At 40.6% G+C, this 25,475-nt stretch overlaps 1 protein-coding gene across 1 annotated transcript; it reads right to left on the bottom strand.

Moving 5' to 3' along the window:
- Window positions 1-67: 67 nt before the first annotated feature.
- DHX32 (DEAH-box helicase 32 (putative)) lies at window positions 68-25,189 on the bottom strand. Its single transcript, XM_053949210.1, has 11 exons — window positions 24,475-25,189; window positions 20,907-21,097; window positions 17,947-18,319; window positions 14,601-14,846; window positions 12,340-12,439; window positions 12,063-12,221; window positions 4,879-5,070; window positions 3,183-3,338; window positions 2,003-2,193; window positions 1,005-1,186; window positions 68-267 (listed from the first exon to the last, which is right to left on the bottom strand). Exons 1-11 carry the CDS (start codon window positions 24,742-24,744, stop codon window positions 75-77), a joined length of 2,253 nt encoding a protein of 750 aa, XP_053805185.1. The 5' UTR covers window positions 24,745-25,189; the 3' UTR covers window positions 68-74.
- Window positions 25,190-25,475: the final 286 nt, after the last annotated feature.

Below are 25,475 nucleotides of genomic sequence, written 5' to 3'. Positions count from 1 at the left end.
AGGTTTAGGTGGGGATGTGTTTTGGATATGTTGCTTTTATTTATTGTTGTCCACTATGTGGTGGCAGTCTACATTCACTGAATAACACATCCCTGCTCGCTGGGAGTTTGGGGAAATTCCTCATTTTCTTTGCTGTCACTGGCAGTTTTCTGTTCCTCCTTTGTGGCTGAAACAGGTGCCAAGTGATTGATCACTTCCTGCAGAATATCCTTGCTTTCACTTGGAGGAAGATTGCTGAAATAATACTGAGGTACCAGCTCTGCAAATCTGGGGAGGAAATCACACAAAACATTATTAATTTTTAATTGATTTTTGAAATATTTGAATAATTATTTCCAGGTATATCTAAAAAAAATATACAAAGCTGATATTTCAACCCAAAACTCTGCAAGAACCCAAGATTCTCTGCAAGATCTAGTAGGAGTTTGTGCTTTTAGTAGCCTGGCACTGAAAATCCTCAGCCTGCACTTGAGCTGCAGTGCAGTACCCAGTGCTGCAGGTTGCATGAAATAGGAATTTCCCTGCTTTAGAACAGAGTGGTTCAATAACATTATGAAAAAAGCTCTCCTATAAACATGGGAAATAGATGGGAGAGTGAAATGTATATTCTTTGTGTAAAGCGATTTTTGCAGAAGGAAGATTCTGGTTTCTCCCTGAATCCATAAACAGGCCATGATTCAGCTCTCTGGGTACAGAAAATATGTTAGAAAAGGATTTGCTGGAAAATAGGTTTTCAGGGAACAAAGACCTTTCCAGCTGGATTCATGTTCTGGATTCATGCTCTGTTAACTCTGATTTTTTTTTTCTATATATTTTACCTCGTAAGAAACTTTTGCAGTTCATAATGTGGGCTTTTTCATTGATCACAGTTACAGTGGCAACTACTGAGAATGGAGAGGGCCTGAGATCACAGATCTTCACTTTTTATTTTTTTTTTTATCCTCCCAAAGTGATGATTTTGTGGATTTAGGAGTGAAGGAGCAGTTGCATCACAGTTCACTTACAGATGGGGGGAGATCTCAGAGACAACTCTGATGGAATTGCCCTCTGAGATGCTGAACTCGTGGAATAAAACCCACTCTGGAATCCTCCTGGTGCTGTCATAGGATGAGAAGGGATGGAGCTGGGCCACTTGTTTGTGTGTTAACATTAAGTAGTTCCCTGAGCCATCCACATCACGAGCAACCTAAAAAACCAAAACGATGTGGAGAGTTACCCATCATTTAATTGCTCAGTGCTTTTTAGATTCAAACCAGAAATTAAACTTCCCTTCAGATACTTTCAACTGGAACCTCTTCCCAAGTTTGTTTGGGAAAGCTTGGGACTGGATACCATGAAATGAGACTTAAAGAAAATGTAGATCTGTGTATTTGAAAGGAAGCTGCAACAAATGAGTACAAAACTCTTGAGTTTGGCTTTGAAGGGTCTGTGAAAACATACAAACATGTATTCTTTAGCACATACACTTTTCATAGACTTTTAAATACAATGTTTCAGGCTATGAAATGTGCAGAGCTCATTTGTGTGTTGAGATGGAGCATGGGGATGTGAAGGAAAGCCTGGGGACTCAAGTGGGAATAAATCATTCTAGTTTACATTTACAATTACAGTTAGAGTGCCTTCCTGAAATGAGGCAAGCTGTCTGTTATGCACACCTAAATATATCCAAGTAATTTCTCGATTTCCAGGCAATTTTCACCTTCAAAAAGGAGATAATTCCTGAGAGAATATTGCAATTTCAAGAGGTTTTTTGAGGTGTAAGAGTTCTTTGAGTGAAAGGCATATTGGCAGTTTTTTTATTGCTATGGAGACTGTGAACTCCGTGCAGTAAGAGATGAACCCCAGAGAAAAGGCTGAAAGGGGAAGAAATGTTTGATACACTGGGAAAAAAAAATGGCTTTTATGGTAATCAAGAGATTTCACTAATGAACCTAAGCTTTCTGAAAGCATTCTACATAATTTAACAGTGCAGGAAGATGAAACCACAGTGTTTTTTCCTTACATGCATGAAGTAACCAGATAAAAGAGCTTTCTTAATGCTTAGTAGATTTACTTCTGATCCAAAGTCTGGTTCTGAGATGGGAAGTTCAATGTGCTTCATAATCTCCACCAGCTCGGCTCTGATCGTCTCGGCCGTGCTCAGAGCTGAGCAGCTCAGGAAATAATCACGGCACCATTTCTCACTGCTGAAGTCTGTGGGGGACAAAACAATGTTTTGGCTTAAAGCAGAATCTCACTGATGCGTGCAATCCACAGAGGTGCTGCTCTGTGGAATAAATGCTCTTGCACTGCTGCAGATGATGGCCAAAATTCTGGTAATGAGCCATACAGACAGCTTAGGCTCAGCTCACAAAGTAAGTGGGCAATACTTGATATCCTCACTTAGGTTTATAGAATTGCAGCTATTTCTTCCTGAATCTAATCCCTTCTTTGCTCTGTTATGAGTAAAGCGTCCCAGAGAATGGGGACCTTGTGGGTTTAGGCCAGGATATGGAGTTGAAATCACACCTGTAGTGCTGGTGCTGACCCTGCACTCTGATAAAGGACCGGTTCTCCTGGAGGTCCCTTCAGCATTCCACATGACTGAGCAGGAGACAATCCTGCTTCCCTCTCTAAAGTTTTTACTCAGGGTGTGCAAATTTATCCCTCTGCTGTCTGAGCACTGGACTTGGGCTAAATGGACTGGAGCAGGACACTCGAGCAGGGGAAAATGCAGTGAAGAGCTTCTGCTGCTCTGCAGTCTCCTGGCTTTTATTTGTGTTCCTGCAAACGTGGACTTTAATATTTTCTATTTGTCCCTTAAATTTTCCTTTCAGTTCACAGCTATCAAAAGCCCACCAGAATTGTTGGGCTGTTGGGGGAATTGAGGCCCTCCTCAACAGCTTTTATTCATCCTAAACTGATTTAGTGCTTCTACAGGAGGAGCCATCATTCCGGTTTTGCACAGTGTCACTTCAAAGGACAGTTGGAATAGTGGTTATGGATCCCTGTTGGGTAAGAGATGCTGTCCTAGGACGTTTTTAATTAATTAGTAAATTAATATTCATCAGCAATAGCTACTCCCGTAGGTTTCTCCCCGCATATCAGCCACTCTAGAAAGAATCACCAGATTTTTGGGTTTGGTTTTTTTTTTTTTTTCTCTCCCAAACTGGTCCCAGTGTGCTTGACTTTGGCTCGGGCACACTTGCCTGGTTGTGTGGGGTTGGCAGTGGCTGCCTTGAAGGCGTTGAAGATGTTGATGAGGGTGAAGTGATCTCCTGCAGGGTGGGAGAAGCAGCGCCAGCGGCTCCGAGCGATCTCCTCTGTGCCAGGAGGGGCGTGCAGGAAGCAGCTGGGAGCTGAGGAGAAAACCAAGCCAGTGGTGAAAACACAGAGGTGCATGCACAAAACCCCACTGGTATTTTTGGGTTTTTCCTTCCTCGGTTGCCTTTAACCCCCGGTATTGGATCGGTGCTGAAGAACTGAACCTGCTGCATTCACTAAGGGTTTATTTTTGTGGGTATCCTTCCAGTCTTGTTTTGTGGGAATCAGAAAAACAGAAACTCCCACAGACACTGAAGGGTTTGATCTGCAGCCTTGGAAGAAGCTTGGATTGATGTGAAAATACAATGCACAGATATTAAGCAGAAAAATCATAAACTTATAATTCTATAGTTGTAAGTAAGAATATGCCTTAAGTGAGAAACTGCATGGGTAAGATGGTGAATTTGGGGTTTATAATGTAAGGGTGGGGTTGTATGGAAGAAGCTGAGAGTTCAGAAGTTATGACAGAAGCAGATGTGTGCCTGTGAGTTAGAAGCCCATTAGATAAAAGTATCCTCAGTGCAGCAGAAGTGAGTAAAGGTGATGGGTTAGAAAAGCAAAACAAACCCTGTGGCAACTGTCCATTGGGTTAGAAAGTTCTGCATTGCCTTGGAACAAAGAATTGTGACTGCTCTTGAGCTGTGGCCGAATGCTCACTCCTCTAAAATCTCAGGGCCTCTGGGACTGATGTTTATCTGAGCAATAAATCGTTCTTAGCCTGAAAATAGTCCCACCCCTTCATTTCTAGCAGTGACAATGATATTGTTTAGTTTATGTGTTGCAAATGCAAAAGAGCAGCTTTCTCCCAGGCTGATGTCGAAAAAGCTTCCTAATGTCACAACCTAATTTAGCCAGAATTCAACAAATGGTTTCTTTATTATAAAAAGACATCTTTTGATTTAATGCCTTAATTTGCCTCTCTATGTTGAAATTTCTGCTTTCCAGTGCATTTTACTTTTGTGTCTTTTGAGATGATTGAGCTTTTCTAAAATCGAATTGTGCCTATGCTCAAACATTTACATTTGCTATATGTACTTTATAAAAACTATCACAGGTTAAAAATCAACCCACTTTGGGCATAAAAAGTTGTCTCCTACAAGGAGAACAACTCATGCAGCTTGATGTCCTGTGGTTCATGTGTTTGCTGCCCAAGACTCCAAGGTTACGTCAGTTTTGTAAAAGATTTGAAGTAGAGAAACAAGATCACAAAGTAATTATTTTTAGGTAAACAGAGAATTTTACACAACAGAATGTTGTTTTATAATTAGAACTTCCCCTATTTGGCTGCACCCATCTGTCACAAATGTAGATTAATATAAGAAAGTTTCATTTTGGTTTCTGACAAAAGGGAGGAAGCCAATGGGCAGCTGAAGCCTGGAAATGGAATTCTGCATGGGCATTCTTTACTTAGCTTTCATTGTATCCTTACAGTTAAGACTTGAACAGCCAGATATATTCATTTACTTGAAACAAGCAGGATGAGAATGACAAAAATTTGCTTGTGTGGATAGATTTGGAAGGAGTCTGGATTGGGCAGGTGGCACAAGGCCTGCAGTGAGAGCTGATCCAGGATACCTGTGACCATGGCTGCAATGGTGAGCATCTCATCCACACACTCAAATTCACACGAAGCCAGCAGTGACTTGGAGAGCTGAGGATCCAGGGGGAATTCTGACATAATAATCCCAAATTCAGAGAGGTTTCCATCGTTGTCCAGTGCTGCCAGATAATCCAGATCTTCCAAAGCCTGCATCAGGCTTTCAGGAGCTAAGGAAAAGGGAAGAGAATTCCAGTTCTTGAGAGTGGCTACACAGGAATGAATGTCTGAATTCTCATTATAATATTTCAGCTGTGGGAAAATGATACTTCTTTTATTTGACAGTGATTAAGAACAAAAAGTAATGGATGAATGAAAGGCTTAGAAAATTATGGAGGAAGAAATGGAGTTAACAATCACAGAGCTGCAAATCACTTTGTTGATGTTTTTAATGTCAGAACAATTTTTGTCAAAAGCCCAGACACAATCCTCAAAACCCCTAGAGTCTGTCAAAACTGCTTCCATTACTGGAAGTTTTCAGGTGGGTTTTTAATATTCATTCTTTTTTTTAAGAGGGGTGGTCATGAGGGATGCTGAGATACAGAACAGGTCTAGGAAAGATCTTTTTTAACCAGAGGAGATATTCTGATATTTATAGAAGTTATAACTGTTATTCTTGCAGGTATTTGGAGTTCTCTTGGTTGCCTTTTTAATTATTATGCTTCTTTTACATGGGTTCTCATAATACCAGAAGAAAAATGGGAATGTAGTAAAAGAAAATGTCTCCCTAGCAATTGGCTGTACTTTCTCACTCCACAAAATTCAATGTTCAGTTTTCCCTTAGTGTGGGTTATAACTTCCTTACAACCTCCATAGATAGAAGTGAGAAGAGTGGGGCAGCAAAAATAATGAGGGAATGTAAGAAAATGTCCTGAGAGGACAGGATTAAGCAAATCAAAACTTAAAATTAGGAGTTGAGCAGGCCTGTAGGAAATCTGATGGTGATAGAAGGAGGTCAAACAAGCACAGAAGAGCTTTATGTGGTTGAGAGAGGGAACCTCAAGTTGAAGTTGTCAGGCCTACACTCCAAAAAATTGTTGCCAGAGCATGAAAAACATGGTGGAAATTTGGGAACTCCTGAAGTGTGAAGGTTCTTTCAGGTTCTTTCCTCCCAGCTCTTTTCCAAGGTAGATTTCTATTCCAGGTTATATTGAATGGTCAATATCTTTCATGGGTTCATTCACATTCACAACTGCTCTCCAAGCACTGCAGCAACTTTCCCCTTACTCCAGCCTAAGGATCTGGTTGTTATTTTCTCAGTTTTATGGATAACAAGTTAAATTTGAAGCTGGTGGCAGAAATTCCACTGCAGCAGGACTTGGCCTCATCCCCAGCCCTGGGAAGCTGCACTGGCCATTTGTCAGCTGCTGTCAGTCTGTACATTAACGGGGAAAAATCCCTAAATAAAATAACCAGACCGCAAGCACAGCTGCCCACACAGGCAGGGGGTGGATTTGCACTTGGATCTTCATTAGTAGATGACTAGAAATAATTTCTTCCATTCATTAAGAGTGGGAATGTGTATGGCATCACCAAGACTAAAAGCAAAGCAAGGCTGTAATTAGCTGCTAGGTCACATTTAGCCACACGTTTCCCAAACATTCTGCAAGAAAATCTTGAGATCAGGTTTTGACTTCATTGGCAGGGAACTGTTTATTGCCATCTCTCTGGAATTAACTACTTATAGGCAAGGAAAAAGTAAAATGGGAAGCAAACAAGCACTTGTTGTTTTTAACCTCATTCTGTTATGTCTGAAGGGGGAAAAATAGCTTATTAATTCCTTTTACATGAGCTCTTCCAGAACTTCTCCAGCATCTCAATCTGCTGATGTGACTTTGGTTAAGTTTAAAACACCCAGTTTTCAGACAAAGTCTCTCAGGAACCTGCAAATTCCTTTTAAAACTGTGGACCTGCTTCATTTCAGTCTCAGAGTTCTTCCCTCTGCCTGCACAATTCTATCTAGAGAGGACATTTATTATAAGAAATGTGGGGTTTAGTGGGATAAATGATGAGCCCTTGCAAAAGCTGAAGTATCTGAGAAGAAAATTCTTAGGAGTTTTAAAGAAATGAGAAGTAGCAGCTGATGATGAATATGAGTCAGTGACAGGAAATAAAAATCCCTAGTACAGGGATGTGTTTACATTTTGATCAGTAAATCAGATTGATCTTTGCTGGGGTTTATGTGATTGAAAATCAGGGATAGTAAAAGGGTCACTCAGATCTATAGTAATTACTAGGAGATCATGGAAAGCTATTCAACAAAGTAGTTTGTGCTAGAGCTCACAAAATAAATGGTTATATGGCAGTCAGTTTCAACCCCCTGATAGCAACAGTAATTTGCATTTTTATGCCCTAGAGTTAGTTGTCTTGAGATTTATAAGCACAAATTACTTCCCTGTCTTGCTATGAGTGTTCTGGAAAAAAAAAAAAAAAAGAAAAGAAAAAAAGATTCCTGGAGTTTTATTGCTCTAGAAAGGACAAGACAGTAAAGGTGGATTAGAGCAGGTGAAGGAACAGTAAAAAAGCAAAAATAAAAAACCAGAGTGGGGCTTTTTAGGGCTTCTTGCCAGCACCAGCCACTGCTGCCTTGAGGTGTGAACCACAAGGATTTGTGACTCCACTGCTGCTTTCACAGCAGCAACATTCAAAAAACCTCTCAAGATGTGTCCTGTGCTTTCAACAAGAAACTGTCACATCCCTGGACTTTTAAAAGGTATTTCCTAATCTGGTATTTTCTTTCCCTGCTCTGTGTTCTTTGGCTGCTCAAGATTGGGTTGCTCTGGACTCATTCAGGAAATCCAACCAGTTTTATGTAAATACAGATCATGCTTTTGATCCTTCTTAGGCTTAGTAAAGCAAATATATAACTTAATGTTATTATTAGCACTGGAATAGTTTATCTGAGAGTTTCAAGCTACTTAAAATTATATTATTGGTTTCATATTGCTGTAACTTTGATGTGAACAGAGTAAATTCTGTCTCTAAAGGCAGCTACACCTGTAGTCCTCAGCACCACATCCCATATGGCTGAAATGCAAGTGCTCAAGCTGGGAGCAAACAAATCCAAAAGTATTATTTTTGTTGCATTAGGAGGCAAGTGATTTAGAGATTTGGTCAAAGTTCTGTAATAAGTGAATATTAGAGACAAGAATGAAACTTAAATGTTGTGATTTTTCATAGTCCATTTAACTGCTCTCTTGTGCTTCTCTGGAGATCCACAGCTCCTGCGTTCTGGTCTCCTACTCTGCAAATGCTGAGGATGTAAAATACCTTTTTTGATAGATCTTTCCCTTCCAGAGGAATAACTTAAAAAGTTAGGGGTGCCATGGATGTCAGGTGAAGGGATGTTGTCTCTAAGGAGCTGATGCTCTGCCTGGCTCACCACAGGTTTTGCAGGTTCTGTTGGGCTGGACAGCAGAAAGAACTGCCAAAGTAATTCCTGCAGGGAGAGCAGTCCTGGGGAAGGGTGTTTGCTGTTCCTGGTTTCTAACACTGCTCCCTGGACAGCAAACTGAAAAGATGGAGGAGTCTATGCCAGTTTTTCCTCCAATTATGCAAAGATTTTTCTTCTGCAAGCACAAGTTCTCTGTGCAGGTTTCCTCCTGATCCTCTTTTTCCCCTTGTACCTTCTGAGTGAGGATGTTTTATGTGTCTTGCTCCAAAGCCACCAGTTCTATAACTATTATTTTGAAATGATAGTTGATCATTAAAAATTACTTCCCCAAACTCATACTTTGCAGTATTTTCATTCCCCTTCATGGTGCTTCATGACTCCTCCAGTCTGGCTGGTGATGGTCCCTGCTGTGCTTTTCTGCCAGCAGGGACAGCCAGGACAGGGCCTGACAGAACACACTGAATAATGTCTGCACACATCAATTAATTGATGAAATCCAGAATTTAATACATCAAAGAATGAACAAGAAAATTTAAGATAATAAATCTGCCCTGAAGTGGTCTCTGTTGAGCAGAGCTTACATGGTGCATTGAGTTTCTGTCTTTGACAGTCTCCAGTGAAAATATGCCAACAATTTATTTCTATGAAATAATTTGAAATGATATAAATTTATACAACTCTTGTTATTCTGGATTTTCTAGAAATATATTCTCCAGGGGATTGTGAAAGCATAGCTCTCAAATGTTGTGGTCATGACCACTGACATACCTTTATCTGAAAATTGTTTAGGGAAATTCTGAATGAATACAGAATCTGCAAATGCTTTCCCCTTGATCCCGCAGGGAATTTTTACATGCCTTCATCTTTCTAATGATTCACTTCGTTTAAATAAGGATTTTCCAGTGATTTACAAAAGCACTCAACGTTGCTGCAGTGTATGGGACTGGAATTCTTTTGTCCCATTATAAACCCCAGCAAAGATCAATCAGATTTACTGATCAAAATGTAAACACATCCCTGTGCTAGGGGCACGGGAATCCCTCTAATGCACTTTGGAGCTGCAGTGCCAGGTTCATTTTCCTCTGGCTCATGGATTCCAGAAAGGGGAACGAGCTCTGCTGCATTTGCTGCTCTCCATTATGGCATGAATTAAATGCAGCAGCTGTAAGCCTGACATGTTTGTTGCTTTCATAATGCAGTAATGAGTCAGACCTAATCCAGGCTTTTATTTCTCCTCAAAGAGCAGCAAAATAAAATAAAAAAAAAAATCCCTTGTGCACATTGTTGCTGAGCAGAAATAAAGTGTTTTACTGATGTATTTTTTATCTCTTATCTGCTGCATGTTCTCCATGTGCAGGAAACAGATGGAGAAGTACTTCTTGCTATGAATTTCAGTGTCCTTCTGATTTGTTTGTTCACCAGTTCATGCCCGTGTCTTACTCTGCCATCTCAGTGAAAACTTGACTTTGTCTAGGAGAAATTCACCTAAAACCCCTAAAGCCTCTCTCTGTTTCAACTGCAAAGACAAGGTGAGAATGTTTGTTGGACAGAAACAGTGCAGAGGAAGCCTGTGGCACACAGGGCATGCTGCAATGTTTTTACTCCTTTTACTCCAAGGGAGCTCAGCCCCAAGGAGGTGAAGAGCCATGGAACAGCCAAACCCATGGCAGGGCCTTGGAACTGGGTGATCTTTAAGGTCCCTTCCAGCCCAAACCATTCTTGGGTTTGTGTGCTTGAAAGCCTGATGTGTTTTGAGTTCTGTGAGCTGGTCCAACACAAGAACTGACTCCCCTGACAGATTTCTCCCTTGGGTGCTCCAGTTTCTTTCAGAGAATTTCACAGCAGGCACTTCAAACTCTGTCTTGTGACTGTCGGAGCTGTGCACTCATCTCTGGAGGATTCTGTAGGGATCAATCCAAATGCTGGTAGGAAAAAAGTTCACTGCCTGCTGCAAAGTGGAAAGAAAGCCAGGGTGGGATGTGTCCTGGTTAAAGGAAGAGCTGTGCTGGATCATCGAAGCTGTGTCTCAAATGTTTAAGTGTGTAAGGCAGGAAGCAGACAAGGAAATTGTGCAGAATTTCTCCTCTCCTCTCAGAGCACCCCTGCAGTGTTTGTGGGATTTTTCCTTTGTTCAGCCAGTTTGTGCACTGTACTTAGTGGACAATAATTTAATAATTCCTAAAACTGTTCAGTACCTGCACCTGACACTCTTGATCTAGTCAGCAAAAGCTTTGTCATATGTGATGTCCATCCAAGTGAAGCCAATTCTTTCACTCATCAAATACCTGTCCAATTTCTCAGACATCAGGACAATGCTTTCTTCAGCTCCATTATCCAAAAATACAGCCAAAACTTAGAATTCCTGCATCTGTGAAACCCTTATGTGCCTCTAGCATTTCATTCTCTCTGAATGCTGTCCCCATTGTGCCTTTAAATCCAAAAATGCCAAATGCTTTTCCCTCATATAATTTTACTAATTCCTTCTACAGTTCAAGACCAACTTTCTTCATATCCAGGAAAAACATGAATATGTTTTAGCTTTTTTTTTTTTTTTTTTAGTAGTAAAATGCACTTTAAATTTGAGTGGGGGCAAACTGTGTTCCATAAGCATTTTCCATGCAGATTTCATGGGTTCAGCACAGGAGATAACACCCACAAGGCCAAAATACTCCAATTCTCATTGGTTTTGAATCAATTGCCATCAGACTGGCCATGTTTTCTCCTATTTCTTTTAGGCTTATTTCTGCTAAACAGACACACAAGGGAAAAGTAGAATAAATTTTTTTTTAGAATTCCACTTAACTGCCTATTGCAACATCCAACAGTGAGAATTAACACTTTATTGCTGATTAATTACAGTGAACAACACATAGAAGAGATCATTCCAGTTTTGTGTATGTGCACGAGGAAAGGCAGGATAATATAAGAATTTTTCCTGTTTGTACTGTAAAATTATGAATGAAACCAGCAATCCCCAAACCAATGAAATCAGGGCTATTTCCCTCACTTTAAAGGGTTTCAAAGCAACAGCAGAACCTGCAGTGGCACTTGGGCTTTGTGATAAGCCAGAACAGAGGAAAATATCCTTCTATAGAAAAAAACCCTAAATTATGAAGTCAGGGAAAAAAAAAGGCAACTTCCTTCACTCTCTTTCCTCAAAATTCAGGGTTTCCCTGCCTGGTATTGAAAGTGTATTTGGGTTTAAATTTTATAAGGATTGGGTTTATTTTATAAGGAATATTTTATAAGGTGTATTTGGGTTTAAATTTTAAATTTGGGTTTATTTTATAAGGAATATTGTCCTTGAGGAGCAGCCCATTGTAAATTTGAGGTGGGAGATGCTGGAGGATAAGGAGGAAGCTCATTTCCTCCACACAGGTACCCCAGATAACAACAGTGGTTTATTTGGGTTGTAAACTTTTGATTAAAGGAATATATTTCGTTGGATATCTGTACAATACCTTGTACAACAGGGCACAAATTTTCTTTGTGGGTTACAGGAAAATAATACGAAACCTAGATGAGGAGATACTTGGAATATTGATTTTTTTTTTTCTTTAGCATTCCAATTCCATTCAGACATTTTATGGTCTTTTTTCTAAGTGCTGTTGAGCTGAGAATGGCTGTCGCAGGTAAGTGGGAAAAGCAGGGTGATATTATTACAAGTCCTTAAATAAAAAACAATCCTATGAGCAACAGGGCAAAATTAACCTGGAAAGAACTTCTAAAATAATGATAAAAAAAAGAGAAATTGGTGCATCCCCTTACCTGGGCTGCTGATGAAGTCACAGTGTGCAAAGCCAGCTATGTCCATCCTCTTCAGGAACAGGACCAAGCTGGTGAGGTTGGATTCCTGAACTTTAGCTGGAATTTCTGGCTTCATTTCCTTGTATGTAAATTCTTCAGGATACAAGCAGAAGATATTCCCTGGAAGAGAATTCAGGAAAATTACCTTTTTTTAAAAATGCTTCCTCCTCACGTTGCCACGTTGATTGCATTAATTAATTTGAGCTAATGGATTTAAATGTTGAGCTAATATTTCTACCTGATGGAGACATGCCCAGAATTTGTTTATGCACCTCTGCTTGACTTTGGCTGATAGGCTGGGTTAGAACAGAGTCTGCTCTGATTCTAGGATTGTACACCTTTAAATGAAAGAGATACCAAGCATCAGACAAGTACACAAGGGCTGCAAAAATATGAATGGTCTGTACTGAATTTCTCTCTAGGTCATTTAACAGAAAGGGTAGTAACAGTTTTCATTTCTTTTTGTTTCAGCAGCTTGGGAAGGAGAGCACTCAGCTGACAAACTGACAGATGTTTAGCAGTCACTCTAAGTGTGCTCTGAGATAAATGTCCTTTTTTTCCCCCTGAAGAAATGTACCTTACTAAAGCAGAAAATGGTATCATCAAGAAAAACATCAGAAAATATTATTTATTTCATGCAGTGACAGAATCCCAACATTTTCTGATAGCATTTTGCTCCCTAACTCCAGATTTTTGTCTTACAGGAGACGAGGGCTGCATTAGAGATATATGATGCCGTGTTTTATATTTTTCTTAATTTTACTTTACTTGGATTAAGCTGATTCACTCCCTGCTCTGGCCACAAGCCTGTAGTGTCCAGCAAGACATAAAACTGCCTGGAAAAGGCAACTCTCTGCTCCTGCCATTTGAGGCAACTCTATCTGCTTTGATTTTCATTAAAAAAAAAAAAAAAAAAAAAAAAAGATAAAATAAGATAAAATATCTTTCAGTGCAGGGCACAGATTTCTTTTCCTGCAGGTGAATTGCTGATTTATCCCAGCTGCAAGGCTCAGGTGGGATTTTGCTCTGCACTGAACTTTTCCTGCTCCCTCTGTGCTCAGCTGACTTTGACTGAATGGGAATATGAAATGGTGAGGGAGGAATATTACAGGACTAAACAAGATAATTGAATTAAAGGTGAAAATTTCATCATTGATAGAGGTGATTTGGTAGACATCAGGACTCTTGGATCTGTTTTGTTCCCATTGATTTGTATTTTAAATTCACAAAATCTGTAATTTGTTGAATTGCACTTTGGGCTTCAGGTTACCATGGCAGTGAAATCCATTTCTGCCATCCAAGAAAACTGCAGTTGTAGGAATAAGTTTAAGAAATAAGCATGGTCTAACTGAAAACTGCTTTTGGGCTCTTCTTCCTTGCACACAAAACTGTAACTTTTTTAAACTTGCCTTGAGACTGAGTTAGTTCATCATTCCCAGTTAAAAACCTTTTAAAATGACAGGGTTTTTTTTGCAATGCAAATGAAAAGTGCTGGTTGGTATTTCACAAGTTTTTCCCTGAAATACTTTCAAGGTCAATCAGGATTAATGATCCCTGCTCCAAAATATTTGGAACACTTGACTCCAATTTTGGTTATTCCACCTTGTACTATAGAAAGGAAATATATTACATTGTTTCTTTTGCCTGTGACTGGAATTTTTATTTTAACCAGGACAGTTACAAAACCTTAGTAGTGCAGCTCTCAAGTTCATGTTCCTACACAGTTACTCATCCCTTAGGACATTAGTTGTGTAGAAATAAAACAAATGAGAATTTTTTTTTTTTTTTTTGCAGCTGCACTAATCCTTCCCAGGGTGAAAAACAAGAAATGAGGGCAAACTTAGAACAAACTGGAAAAGGTTAAGTATTAATTAGAGAAATTAATTTATTAATTTATCTAATTATTTCTAATACAATTAGATAAATTGCAGCATTTGAATGGGAGCACATGTCCAGGAGGAGCACAAGCAGCTTGAAAAAATAGAGATTCTGTGTGAGCAATTACTAAGTCATTAAATAAGGGATGAGAATAATCTCCTAAACCAGGAGATCTGCCAATAGGTGCCTTAGAAGTGATTTTATTTTGCTTTATGTATAAAATACTGAAGAGAGATTCATGACTGATGGGCCAGAACTCAGGTGAGATGTATTTTGCAAACAATCTGTCATGGGTTTGGTGCCCAAATGAGTGGCAGTTTCAACTGGAAGCGTTCATCTGGCTTTAGAAACTTCAAAAATCCAATTTCTGATTGAATTTGGGAAGTAATTGTGATTTCTTGCTTGGTTTTCACATGAGACGTCCATGAAAATGATTTAAATTCTATTAATTTGCATGTCAAAAATATCATAGAACCTGTGCTGTGAAAGAAGAGAAAACCACGTGATCCTCTAGGGACTATTTGCATTAATCTGAGCTGCACAATTCCCTTTCCCCTGCCCTGAAAAAGCCCTTTTGCAGAGTTGATTTTGGATAAAGTGCTTCTGGCTCCCTTCACTGACCTTTCTTGCCTCCAGACCAACATCGATGACAAAAGTCACATTTTTAGTCCAGATCAAAGGTTCTCCAGAGCTGGTGGTGAGTAGAACTTTCCTCCTGTATTTTTTGCAGCATTTCTGCCTCTTTTGAATTAGTTTGGGAGTCAGGTCTTGTTTTGTGGGGTACAAAGGGATGGGGATGAGTTCTCCAAGGTCAGGGTTTAAATTGGGTTGTTCCTGTCTGATCATCTGATAAGCTTTTTCAATTTCCTGTAATCAAGAGAAATACATTTTTTTTTCCTTATGAAATTGTTATATTCTTAGTCCAATTGCAACATATAAAATGATCAAAATATGCAGGAACCTCCCTACTTTCCCTTAATTATTATATTTGAGAAGATGTAAGTATTGTAAAGGTTTGAATTTTTTCCCCCCAATGATTAATAAACTCTCTAAAGATTTAATAAAGTCAAAAAAGTGTCCCTAACTTGCATTGATGGCACATCACCTTTAAAATAGTTCACAGATCCACAGGTTGGATATGAATTGTAAAAGCTTTTTTTGTTTTTGTGTTTTGTTGTTGGGAGGGGTTAATACAAAACCATTTATGTTCTGCACGATTTTTGGAAAGATATACAAAAATAATTCATGGGCTTGCTCAGTCTGAAAGGGATTTTTTTTTAAAAGCATTTTTATTAGCAAAGGTTTTGCAAAATTGAAAAGCCAGACTGAGTTTCTCTTTGAGAGTGACACCACATTTCCAGTAGTTATAGGTTGAAAGTGCTCCATAAAAATTGTTATAAAGACACAAGAGTGACATCTAATAGCAAGGCTGGCAGCAGGGCAGCTCATAAATCCTGATGTTCTTGGTTAATTCATTTTTTTGTTTAGTTTAAAAGACAGTTGAGTGCTTGAGAACAGTGAACCATTACCACTATGAAACTTTAAATCACAGTTAAACAAGAATTCATGGGATGTTCTGGTTCATAATGAGTGTTCTGTTCATTGTGAGAGAGAAAAATGAGTGATCTCTTCTTGGCAAGAAAGAAATTCCTATTCTAGTTTTGTGGGGAATTTACCAGTCAAAAAAAAAAAAAAAAAAAAAAAACCACCCTTTTAAGTAAAAATAAAACTTTCTTCCCAACCTTTTGAAATGGAAAGAGCATGTGTTTTTTCTCTGACATTATCTATTGTAAATAAGGGGACTAACACAGATAATTCATTACTTTATCATTTGTAAAATTGGTGTCTATAAGGTTTAAAACTGATTATTAACATTATTAAAAGTGTTTCATATCCATCCCCCTTTTAACAGTGAAAAGCAGCAAACACTACCTGGGTAGTTTGTTGCAAATTATCTTTGCTTGTGAAAAGTCATTATTTCCTGGTGAGTTTGTTGTTCTAAAGCAGATTTAATGATGCACAGTGGAAGATTTGGGATCACTATCAGGAAAATTATAATAATAATCAGAAATATTGAAATATTTATTTGATTGTCAGATTGCTTTGACAGCTTCAAAGAACCTGCTGGTGCAGTGAATTTAGGGAATCACTGCTGTCTACAGAGATTCAAAGGTGTCACTATTTAGAATGGCCAAGCCTGTGCAGATTCCTGGATTTTTCTGTCACACCTCTGTGTCGGAGTCCAGGACATCCCTCTGGCTGCCCTGGCTGGCTCCAGACCCTGGCACGAAGTCAGAAACACCTGTGGCTTCGATTTTAGCCCGTGGAAAAAACTGCCAACTCTGTGTGAGCAATTACAAGCCACAAGGGTTTGAGTAGTGTGGTAGCTGAATTAACACAGGGTGAAAAAGTAGAATTTTGGGGTTCTTAGAATGGGGTTCAAGGAGACAAGATGGAGAGATTTGGGCGTGTCCTGACCTTCTTCTCCTTATTCTTGCCCTCCATGTCTTGCTGTGATGGTGACACTTTTCTATTGGTTTAAGGTACAGACACGCTGTCCAACATAAATGTTAGCTACTGGTAATAAATTGTAAACTTTTGCACAACTTTTGATATAAAAGGTAATCACCGCCCGATAGGGGAGGGCAGAATGCCATGGCTGCCTTGCTGAGAAGATCTCGGCAGGTCAGAGAAAGAATGTTTAGATAAGAAGAAATAAACAACCTTGAAAGAGCAATTGGGCACATTCCAGACCCCTTCTCCGGCTGCACGGGCTAGGGAACAAGGACTTTTACAATTTTGGGGTCATTCCAAGCAAGAAAACTCTGACACCTCTGGAGTGACATTTTCCTCCTGCTGCTGTGCGCACAAATGGTTGGGAAGAAGAATCCAAATGGAAAAATCTCCTTGGGAGGTTTAAGGCAAAAACATCCCTGTGCTGTAGGACACTGATGGAGGCTGGACCTGCGTCCCTGTTTCCATTCCCACAAAACAGGGATAACACAAACTGTGGGATGCTCAATGCCAGGATAGGTTATCCAATCCCTGCCCTTGTGGCCTGTGCCCCTGTGTGCTGCTTTTACAGCTTTTTGCATCACACAAAAGGATGGTGGCCTTTCATTAAAACCTACAAAAAAAAATATATATTTTCTACACAATATTTATGTGTTATATAGATATTTTATGTGTATAAACCACAGTGTTATGTATGCCATGACTTCTTTGAAGGGAGACCTTGAAATTATAAAACCTGGTGGCACATCTGCTGTCTTAGATGCTGACAGCAAGGTTATTTACAGGTCAGATAAAAAACCACATTTCCTGATTAAAATCAGAAAGAGAACAGGTTTGATTCCTAGAGAGGCTACCTAGGACAGAGGCTGGACAGAGTTAAAGGAATAAAGCCGGGATTTGTTAAAAGGCTTTCACAGGATACACCTTGGGCATTACCAGAGCTTGGCTGAGGCCACACCCAAGATGGACAATGAGTCACGAGTTTTCACACTTTTATAAATTTTGGTCCTTTTCCATATTGGGGTTAATGTTGAAATGTTGTTGCTTTCAGAATATCTGACTGGAATGGACAGCCAGGAGTTTAATCAAAGTTTCTTTGTGCAGTATTTTTGCTAAAATAGAGGAGACGATATTGATTCTATTTTTAATGTAGATGGACTCAAGATGGACAGCGTGTCATGAGTTTTCATGCTTTTATAACTTTTGGTCCATTTCCATATTGGGGTTAATTGTCCAGTTCCAGCTCCAGGTTACGCAGTCCCATCCTCCCAGATTGCTCTCCCCAGTTTGCTGTTGTTTGCACTTTTTGGGCCTGGAAAAGGATTATTTTGTCTGACTGAGCTGTGAGGAGAACTCGCTAACGCTTTGTATGAAGTTCAGAACGACGCACAATGCAGTACAGAATGTGGAAAATAAGAAATCTAAAACTTAAGGCGTCAGTTCAACAACTTACTTGCTCAGATGCCAGGAAGACGACAATGTCCCCCCTCTCCCTGGTGTGGTGGATCTCCAGGAGCAGCCTGAGGGCAGGCAGGAAGGGGTCCCTGTGGGTGCTGCAGGAGAACACGGCCGGGGCGCGGTGCCTGCCCCGCACGCGCAGCACGGGGACGCTGCCACAGAACCCCTGCAGGGTGCTGCACATGTGGGGAGCAGTCAGGATCACCAGCCTCAGCTCTGCTCTGGCTGCCAAGACGTCCTTCAGGAGGCCAAGCAGGGCATCTGTGGCCACAGTCCTTTTGTGGACATCGTCCAAGACGATGACAGCGTAGCAGTTCAGGAGGGGCGTGGACATCATTTCCCTCTGGAGCACCTCATCTGTGCAGTACCTGCAGCACAGACACACAAAACTCTACCAGGTTCCTTGGACTATTATTGTAAGAAATTAATTCAGTGTCTCAGGGGCAGCTTGGTTCTTTCTGTTCCAACACGAAAGATTTGATAAGAACAGTATTTTTAGTCTCAGCTACATGTTTAAATCCTTCCTTTAGCAGCAACAAACCTGATGTGATTCAATGACACTCAGAGACACGGTGGTGGAAAGGATGTTCCAGGCAAAAGCAGAAATCCTTCTGCCCTGAAATCATCTGTTAATCTTCCATCACACACCATAAACAATTCCTGAGCTAGGAATGAATCCTTTTGGATGAGGAAAAGAAGGTGCACTTGAGGCAGAGCCAGAACCATGATGAGCAATTCATTTATACCACAAGGCCCTCCTCACCTCTATCCCTTCTGCTGACAGTTTTTTTTAAAGGATATTATTTTTGTAGTGTTGCTCAGCAGGACTTGGAATTCTACAAGCAGGTTTTGATGTGTGAGACAAAGGGATTCATCTCCCTCTCAACAGGAGCAGCTGCAGGAAGTTCTGCTGCCTGCAGGATGAGGTTTAAGGAGCTCTCCAAAGACAGAGAAAGGACAGGCAAGAGGAAGAGTGGTGGAAACTGATTTTCAGAAATGGTGAGTATCCTCTTCTCCACTGGAAAAAAGCTTGTGGTCTACATATGATACTATGTGCCTCCCATGTTAAGGAACCAGAGAAAATAACCCTCATAACTTTCTGGGAGGCTCAAAAGCTGAATCCCTGTGTTCCTGCTGTCACCTGCCTGTACTTGCTACATTAAGTGCATTTCTTATCTCCCAAAAATCCCCCTGAATGCTATTTTCCTCTTGTTGCTGGATAGACCCTCTTCTAGCACTGTTTTTTGTTTGCTTTTGAATTTTGACTTTACTTTGGGAAAACTGATCCCCTGTTCTCTTCTGGTATTGAACATTCCTGTACTGGAAAATAGAAAAGAAAAAAAAAAAAAAAAAGAAAAAAAAAAAAAGTAGAGGAAAAGAAAAAGAGGTTACTGAGGTGCTTAATGAAGTTTTGCATGGACAGTAACCTTGCTCACTTAAATCTCTGCTATGATTTACCCCAGAATGTCTCCTTCAAACCTTTTAGTACTTATTGATTAATCACAAAATCTCTGCAGAAGAGAGGAGAGAGCTCATTGCAGTCTAAAACTTCCATGTGAGGGGAGGAGTGGGGCAGGCTCTGATCTGTGCTCAGTGGTGGCCAGGACTGAGGGAATGGCCGGAGCTGTGCCAGGGAGGTTTAGGTTGGATTTAGGGAAGGGTTTTTCCCCCAGAGGGTGCTGGGCACTGCCTGTCCTTATTGGACACGAAATGAGTACACAGAAGCTTGGTAAGTTTAAAAGAGAAAAAAGAGGGAGTTTTATTTGAACATCTGGTATTTATAGAATTCCAAAGGTGACCGTGGATTGGAGGATGGAATTGCCACCTCTCCAACCACACTGGTCAAACCAACAGTCCATCCATTCTCTCCTCTCACAAAGAAGAATGCAAAACAATAATTATTTACATGAACAGTGCATGAGAACTCCAGTAGAAATACGTAAACATTATCAGAAGACTAAAGAAGTTTTATGAAAACTTTAAAACTTTCAAAAAAACTATAAAAGAAAACTTAACACTTTTAAAAATCAAGGCAACACTGCCCAGGCTCCCCAGGGCGTGGGCGCAGCCCCGAGGCTGCCAGAGCTCCAGGAGTTTGGACAACATTCCCAGGGATGCCCAGGGTGGGATTGTTGGGGTGTCTGTGCAGGGCCAGGGGTTGGACTCGATGATCCCTGTGGGTCCCTTCCAACTCAGTGCACCCAGTGTTGCCCTGATTTTTAAAAGCGTTAAGTTTTCTTTTATAGTTCTTTTGAAAGTTTTAAAGTTCTCATAAAACTTCTTTAGCTTTCTGATAATGTTTACATATTTGAGAGTCAGAGTTCCTACACAATTTCATGCATAAATAGAATATTTTACCTATTTATCTGTGAGTGGAGATAAATGATTGATTGATCTTTAGACCAGTGTCATTGGAGAGGTGGTAATTCCATCCTCCAATCCACAGTCACCTTTGGAATTCTACAAATACCAGATGTTTAAATGAGACTGAGTCTTTTTCTCTTTTGAACTTACCAAGGTTCTGTGTACTCATTTCGTGTCCAATAGCAACACACCCAGTGAATTTAAAATAGTCTACAACTTTCCAAAGCAAGATCTGCAGTGCTGCCAGCTACCACACCTTGTCCCGAAGGCCTCCAAAGGCACCAACCTCAGTGTCACTATAGGACACGAGAAAGAATATTTATTATTTATTTGTTATTGTTACGGTAAAAGACTATTTTTTTTTTTTTTAAATTATTCTACCATTTATAGTTTTTTAAAGGTGACAGTGGATTGGAGGGTGAAAGTGTCACTTTTCTAACGACACAGGACAAACTACCAGCTTATCAAATTTCTCTGCCTCTATGAAGGAACGTAAAACAGTAAGTTATTTACGGAACGTGTGTGAGAAAGTTTGCTACAGGAAAGTAAACCCAGAAGGCTTTAGGAAATCTTAAAAAATCAGGGCGACACCTCAGGATGGTCTCAGCCGTGCAGCAGCTCTCGAAGGGGACGGAGTAGCCGACCTCGTGGCCCACGCTGACGTCCATCTGGTCGGCCACGCGCAGGGCCAGCGCCACGGCGGCCCGGCGCAGCACCTGCGTGCACACCACGGCCCCGCGGGGCCGCAGGGCCGCGCAGCGCTCCGCGCACCACTGAGGGACCTGTGAAACGCGGACGAAAAGTTGAGGCCTTACAATCCCAATAAAGATTTGTGGGGACGGTGCGTTTATTGCAGCTGAATTGCGGCGAAAAATCAAAACCTTGCAATTCCGATCGGTTTGTAAGGCACGGTATGTACTCTTTATTACGGCGCCGGGCGCGCGCCGGGATTTCCCTTCAATGGGCATCCGCACCCCTGAAAACTCCCGATCCTTTTTTATTACTCTAGCTAATTTACATATTCATAGAATTTCACAACAGGATCATGCATATTCATTCTGCCGATTTCACGTTACACTTACAGCTAGTTACACTTGTACTCAGTTTTTGTCAGAAAGTACAACGAGAACTCCTGGGTCACCCTGCACTGTCTGTTTCAAGGTCTGAGGAGCCTTTCTTATCTCTTTAGCTTGGAAATTTGCATTCTTTCTCCTTAGCTGGGGCAGTTTTGCTAGTGCTGCACTTACCAGACTAAACAGCGTATTTTACTTATGTTGGCAAGCTCAAAGCGGCTCATTTCACCTAAATCCAAATGGATTTCTTACCCTGTTGAATTTTCACTCTGTCTCACAGCGCTGGACCCATGTGTGGGATCTTTCCCCTTCAAAGGATATGTGTGCCCCTGAGAACTCCCGATCTTTTTCTATTGCTCTTACCAATTTACATATACATAGAATTTTATGATAGGTTCATGTATATTTATTCTGCTGATTTTGTGTTACATTTACAGTTAGTTATGCTTGTACTCAGTTTTTGTTAGAAAGGACAGAAAGAACTCTCGGGTTACTCTGCACTGTCTGTTTTAAGGTCCGAGGAGTCTTTTTTATCTCTTATTTCTTTAGCTTGGAAATTTGAATTTTTTTTTTTTAGCTGGGGTAGTTTTGCTAGTGCTGCAGTTACTAGACTAAATAGCATATTTTACTTATGTTTGCAAGCTCAAAATGGCACATTTTACTTAAATCTAAATGGATTTCCACCCTGTTAAATTTTCACTCTGTTTTACCTGCAGGGACGGCAGAGCACTGTGGCTGAGGGCTGGGCGTGCTCGGCAGGCTCAGCTCCTTTGGAAACCTGCTGGTCAAACCTGTGAGCTGAGCAAATCAATCCTGTCAAAAGTGCTTAAGGAATTTAATTTTTTGCCCATTGTTTTTTGTAAAGAGGAACCGCTGAGGGAGCTGGGGGTGCTCAGCCTGGAGAAAAGGAGACTCAGGGGTGACCTCAGCACTCTCCACAGCTCCTGAAAGGTGGCTGTGCTCAGCTGGGCTTGGGCTCTTTCTCCAGGAACTGACAGAACCAGAGCACACAGCCTCAAGCTGCACCAAGGGAAATACAGGTTGGATATTGGGAAAAAGTTTTTTACAGAAAGGTGATAAAGTTCTGGAATGTTCTGCCCGGGGAGGTGGTGGAGTCACCATCCCTGGGTGTGTTTAACAAAGCCTGGATGTGGCACTGGGTGCCAGGGTTGAGTTGAGCTGTTGGGGCTGGGTTGGCCTCGGTGATCTTGGAGGTCTCTCCCAGCCTGGTCATTCTGGAATATTCTGTGAAAGAGCTTAGTAAAGGAAATTAAAATGAACATACTGCAAAGCCAATGATAACATTTTCCGATCCTTTATGTTGAGATAATGGATTTAAAGACTAATAAGTACTTTCTGGACTAAAGACATGTTTATTTTAAAGAGGGTGAGGTGTACAAACTGTGGGGTTTGTGTTTGATTCGATTATAATGGAAACTACTGTAATTTTTTATTAGTCTAATTTCCCATAGGCTAATTCCTGTTAGGAGCTCATTCCAGGGCAGGAATTCTGAACTGGAATGTTCTCAGCAGCGTGGAACAGCGAAACTGAGCTGAGCCCTCACTGCTCACCAGGGCTTGCACCATGCACAGGAATTATCCATGTCAGCACTTGGAATCTCTTAAATTCTCACCATGGATTAGAAGGTTTGTCTGGGAATTGCTCAGCTGGACTCAGGTTGGTTGGAATTTGCTGCAGAAGAGGCCTCTGGGGAGGAGGTGACAGCAGGGTCACTGCAAGTGCTGATGGATCCAACAGAATCAGTGCAGTTGTGTTCAGGGCTGGCTCAGCAGCAAACCTGCCCCTGCTGGGTCATATCCATGGAAAACATATCCCAGGATTTCAAACAGACAAATGCCACAGCCAGTATCTGTAATTTCAGATGAATTACTCTGCAAATGTGTAACTGAAACTGAACTGCTCCAGGAACTTACACAGCAGCTCCTTAATTTGTATATTTACTAACATCAACACTGGAAAATATCCATGTGTTGTTATGAGAAATTAAAATTGCATTATTAATATTATTTTAATGGATGTTATTAGGTTTCAAGTCCTTAATTTAATCAACATCTAAACCTAGGTGCATCAGCCACATATAATTTATTTCTTTAAAGTCATATGCATTTCTAGAAATGTTTAAAAACCAACCAGCAATGTGTTCCATCTTATTAGAGGTTCAATAAAATTTGCCTTGTTAAAGGAAAATTTAAAAGCTAACATTTCTTAACAAGTTGTTTACTATTACACAAGTTTTTTGTCTGTAAACTACAGGCAATAACAAAGGGTAAAAACTTGGCACTCCAAAAATTATTTGGGTGTGAATCATTTTTATGGCAACATAGGAATTTTCAGGCAGAGGTGTGATGTCTCTAGTTTAAAATGTGATCTCTAGAAGTGTCCAGCATTGAAGTCTGTAGGATATATGAGATGCCATGCAACAGTAATTATCCTGCAGCTCTAGCTGCAAGAAATTTTCCTCCTGATCCCAGTCATAAACAAGAGTATTTTGGCTGATAGCACTTACTTGAACATTCTTTTCTACTCACTGTGACAACTGACCTGGGTTGTTATATATTGTTAAAGCAGAATTTCATAGACTGATTCTTGTGCACTTACACTCAGCTGAGATCTTGGCTTCAGTGGTTTCTTTTAACATGAGTTTTGTAAAGTAATTTTGTGCTTTTGGAGAAAACATTTGCTCCTGGCTGAAGGCGGGGAAAGACCATTAATTCTCCCTGAGAATCAGCCCTGCTGATTTCAATCCTTCATTCCCTGGGAATGTTTTGTCATTTTATCTTATGACAAATCCCCTGTATTTCTTTCCTGATACAGCATTAACCAGAACCAAACCACGAAGTAACTGCAAATTTTTTTGAGTGCTTAAAGAAAGTTATTAAAATGTTTAATATATTTTAAATCTGTATATGACTGCATTAATCTTTATTCACCTTCTGTATTTCACTTTCCCTTTCTGGCCTTAATACTTGGATTACAATAGTTATAGTGACTCTGAAATTCATACCTCATTAAATGTTCCAAAAATACATTAAAAAAAAAACCCAACCAAGTCTGTTGTACTGACCTGGGAGCTCTTGCCAGTCTTAGCATCTCCTGACACAATCACAATTTGATTATGGAGCAAAGTTTCCATGAAAGTACATTTTTCTTTCCATATTGGAAGCTCTTCTCTCTCTTTCATCAGCCTGTAATAACGGGAGGAGTAAGGCAAGCCATCAAAAGGATTAAGCTCTAAATCTTCTCCACAGACAAGTATTTCCTCTTCATCCCCGTCGCTGCCATCGAGTAATTCTGAAAAGCAGTGGCTTTCTGGAGGAAAGGTTAAAGACTCCATTTTTCTTCCATATATTATTCCCAGCAAAAGCACATTAGTGATGGAAGGAGTCCTTTGTGTGCTGATTGATCATTTTGGCCCCCTAAACCTGAGCAAATCCATTTTTCCTCGCTCCAGGATTAGTATTTCACAGCTCTTGGGTTTAAAGGTCCAGGCTCGGTGTCCAGCTGCCTTTGTGGTCTGCTTGTCTCGCTCTGGGTGGTTTAACAACCCCAGTGAGCCTGGAGAAAATATATTTTAAAAAAAAGTAATCACCCAAAATCTTCCAAATGGCAGCGATGAGACCAAAAGGAGAAGCTGAGCAGATTTTGCAGCCCAGCGCTGAGTCCAGCCCGCGGGTCCCAGTGTTTGCTCTTGCCCAGGCTGGGGAATAATTGGGCAGAGCAGCTGAGCCTGACCTTTGTGGCTGCAGTGGGAGGCTCTGGAGCTGTGGCTGTGATTGCAGGGCTGGCATGTGGCAGATAATCCCAGCACAAAGGCTGCACCCCTGGGTGCTGCAGCAACGGGCAGGGCTCTGCCTTTGTGCTCTGCGCAGGGCTCCAGTGAGTCACAGCGGCAAAAACTCTTTTTATGCACTCTGTGGATGAGCCCAGAGGTCTTGGGAGGATTTATCAGCTTTTGCTGCAGTTAAAATACATTTAATACATGAAAAATCCCAGTGATGCCAGTTCTATTCCTTCAAGGGCACCAGAAGTGGCCTTGGAAGGAGGTGGAAGAAAAAACATTACTGA

The sequence above is a fragment of the Vidua chalybeata genome, chromosome 8 (genome assembly GCF_026979565.1).
Source record: "Vidua chalybeata isolate OUT-0048 chromosome 8, bVidCha1 merged haplotype, whole genome shotgun sequence".
Classification (NCBI taxonomy): Eukaryota; Metazoa; Chordata; class Aves; order Passeriformes; family Viduidae; genus Vidua; species Vidua chalybeata.
This window is presented reverse-complemented; position numbering and strand designations above follow the sequence as displayed.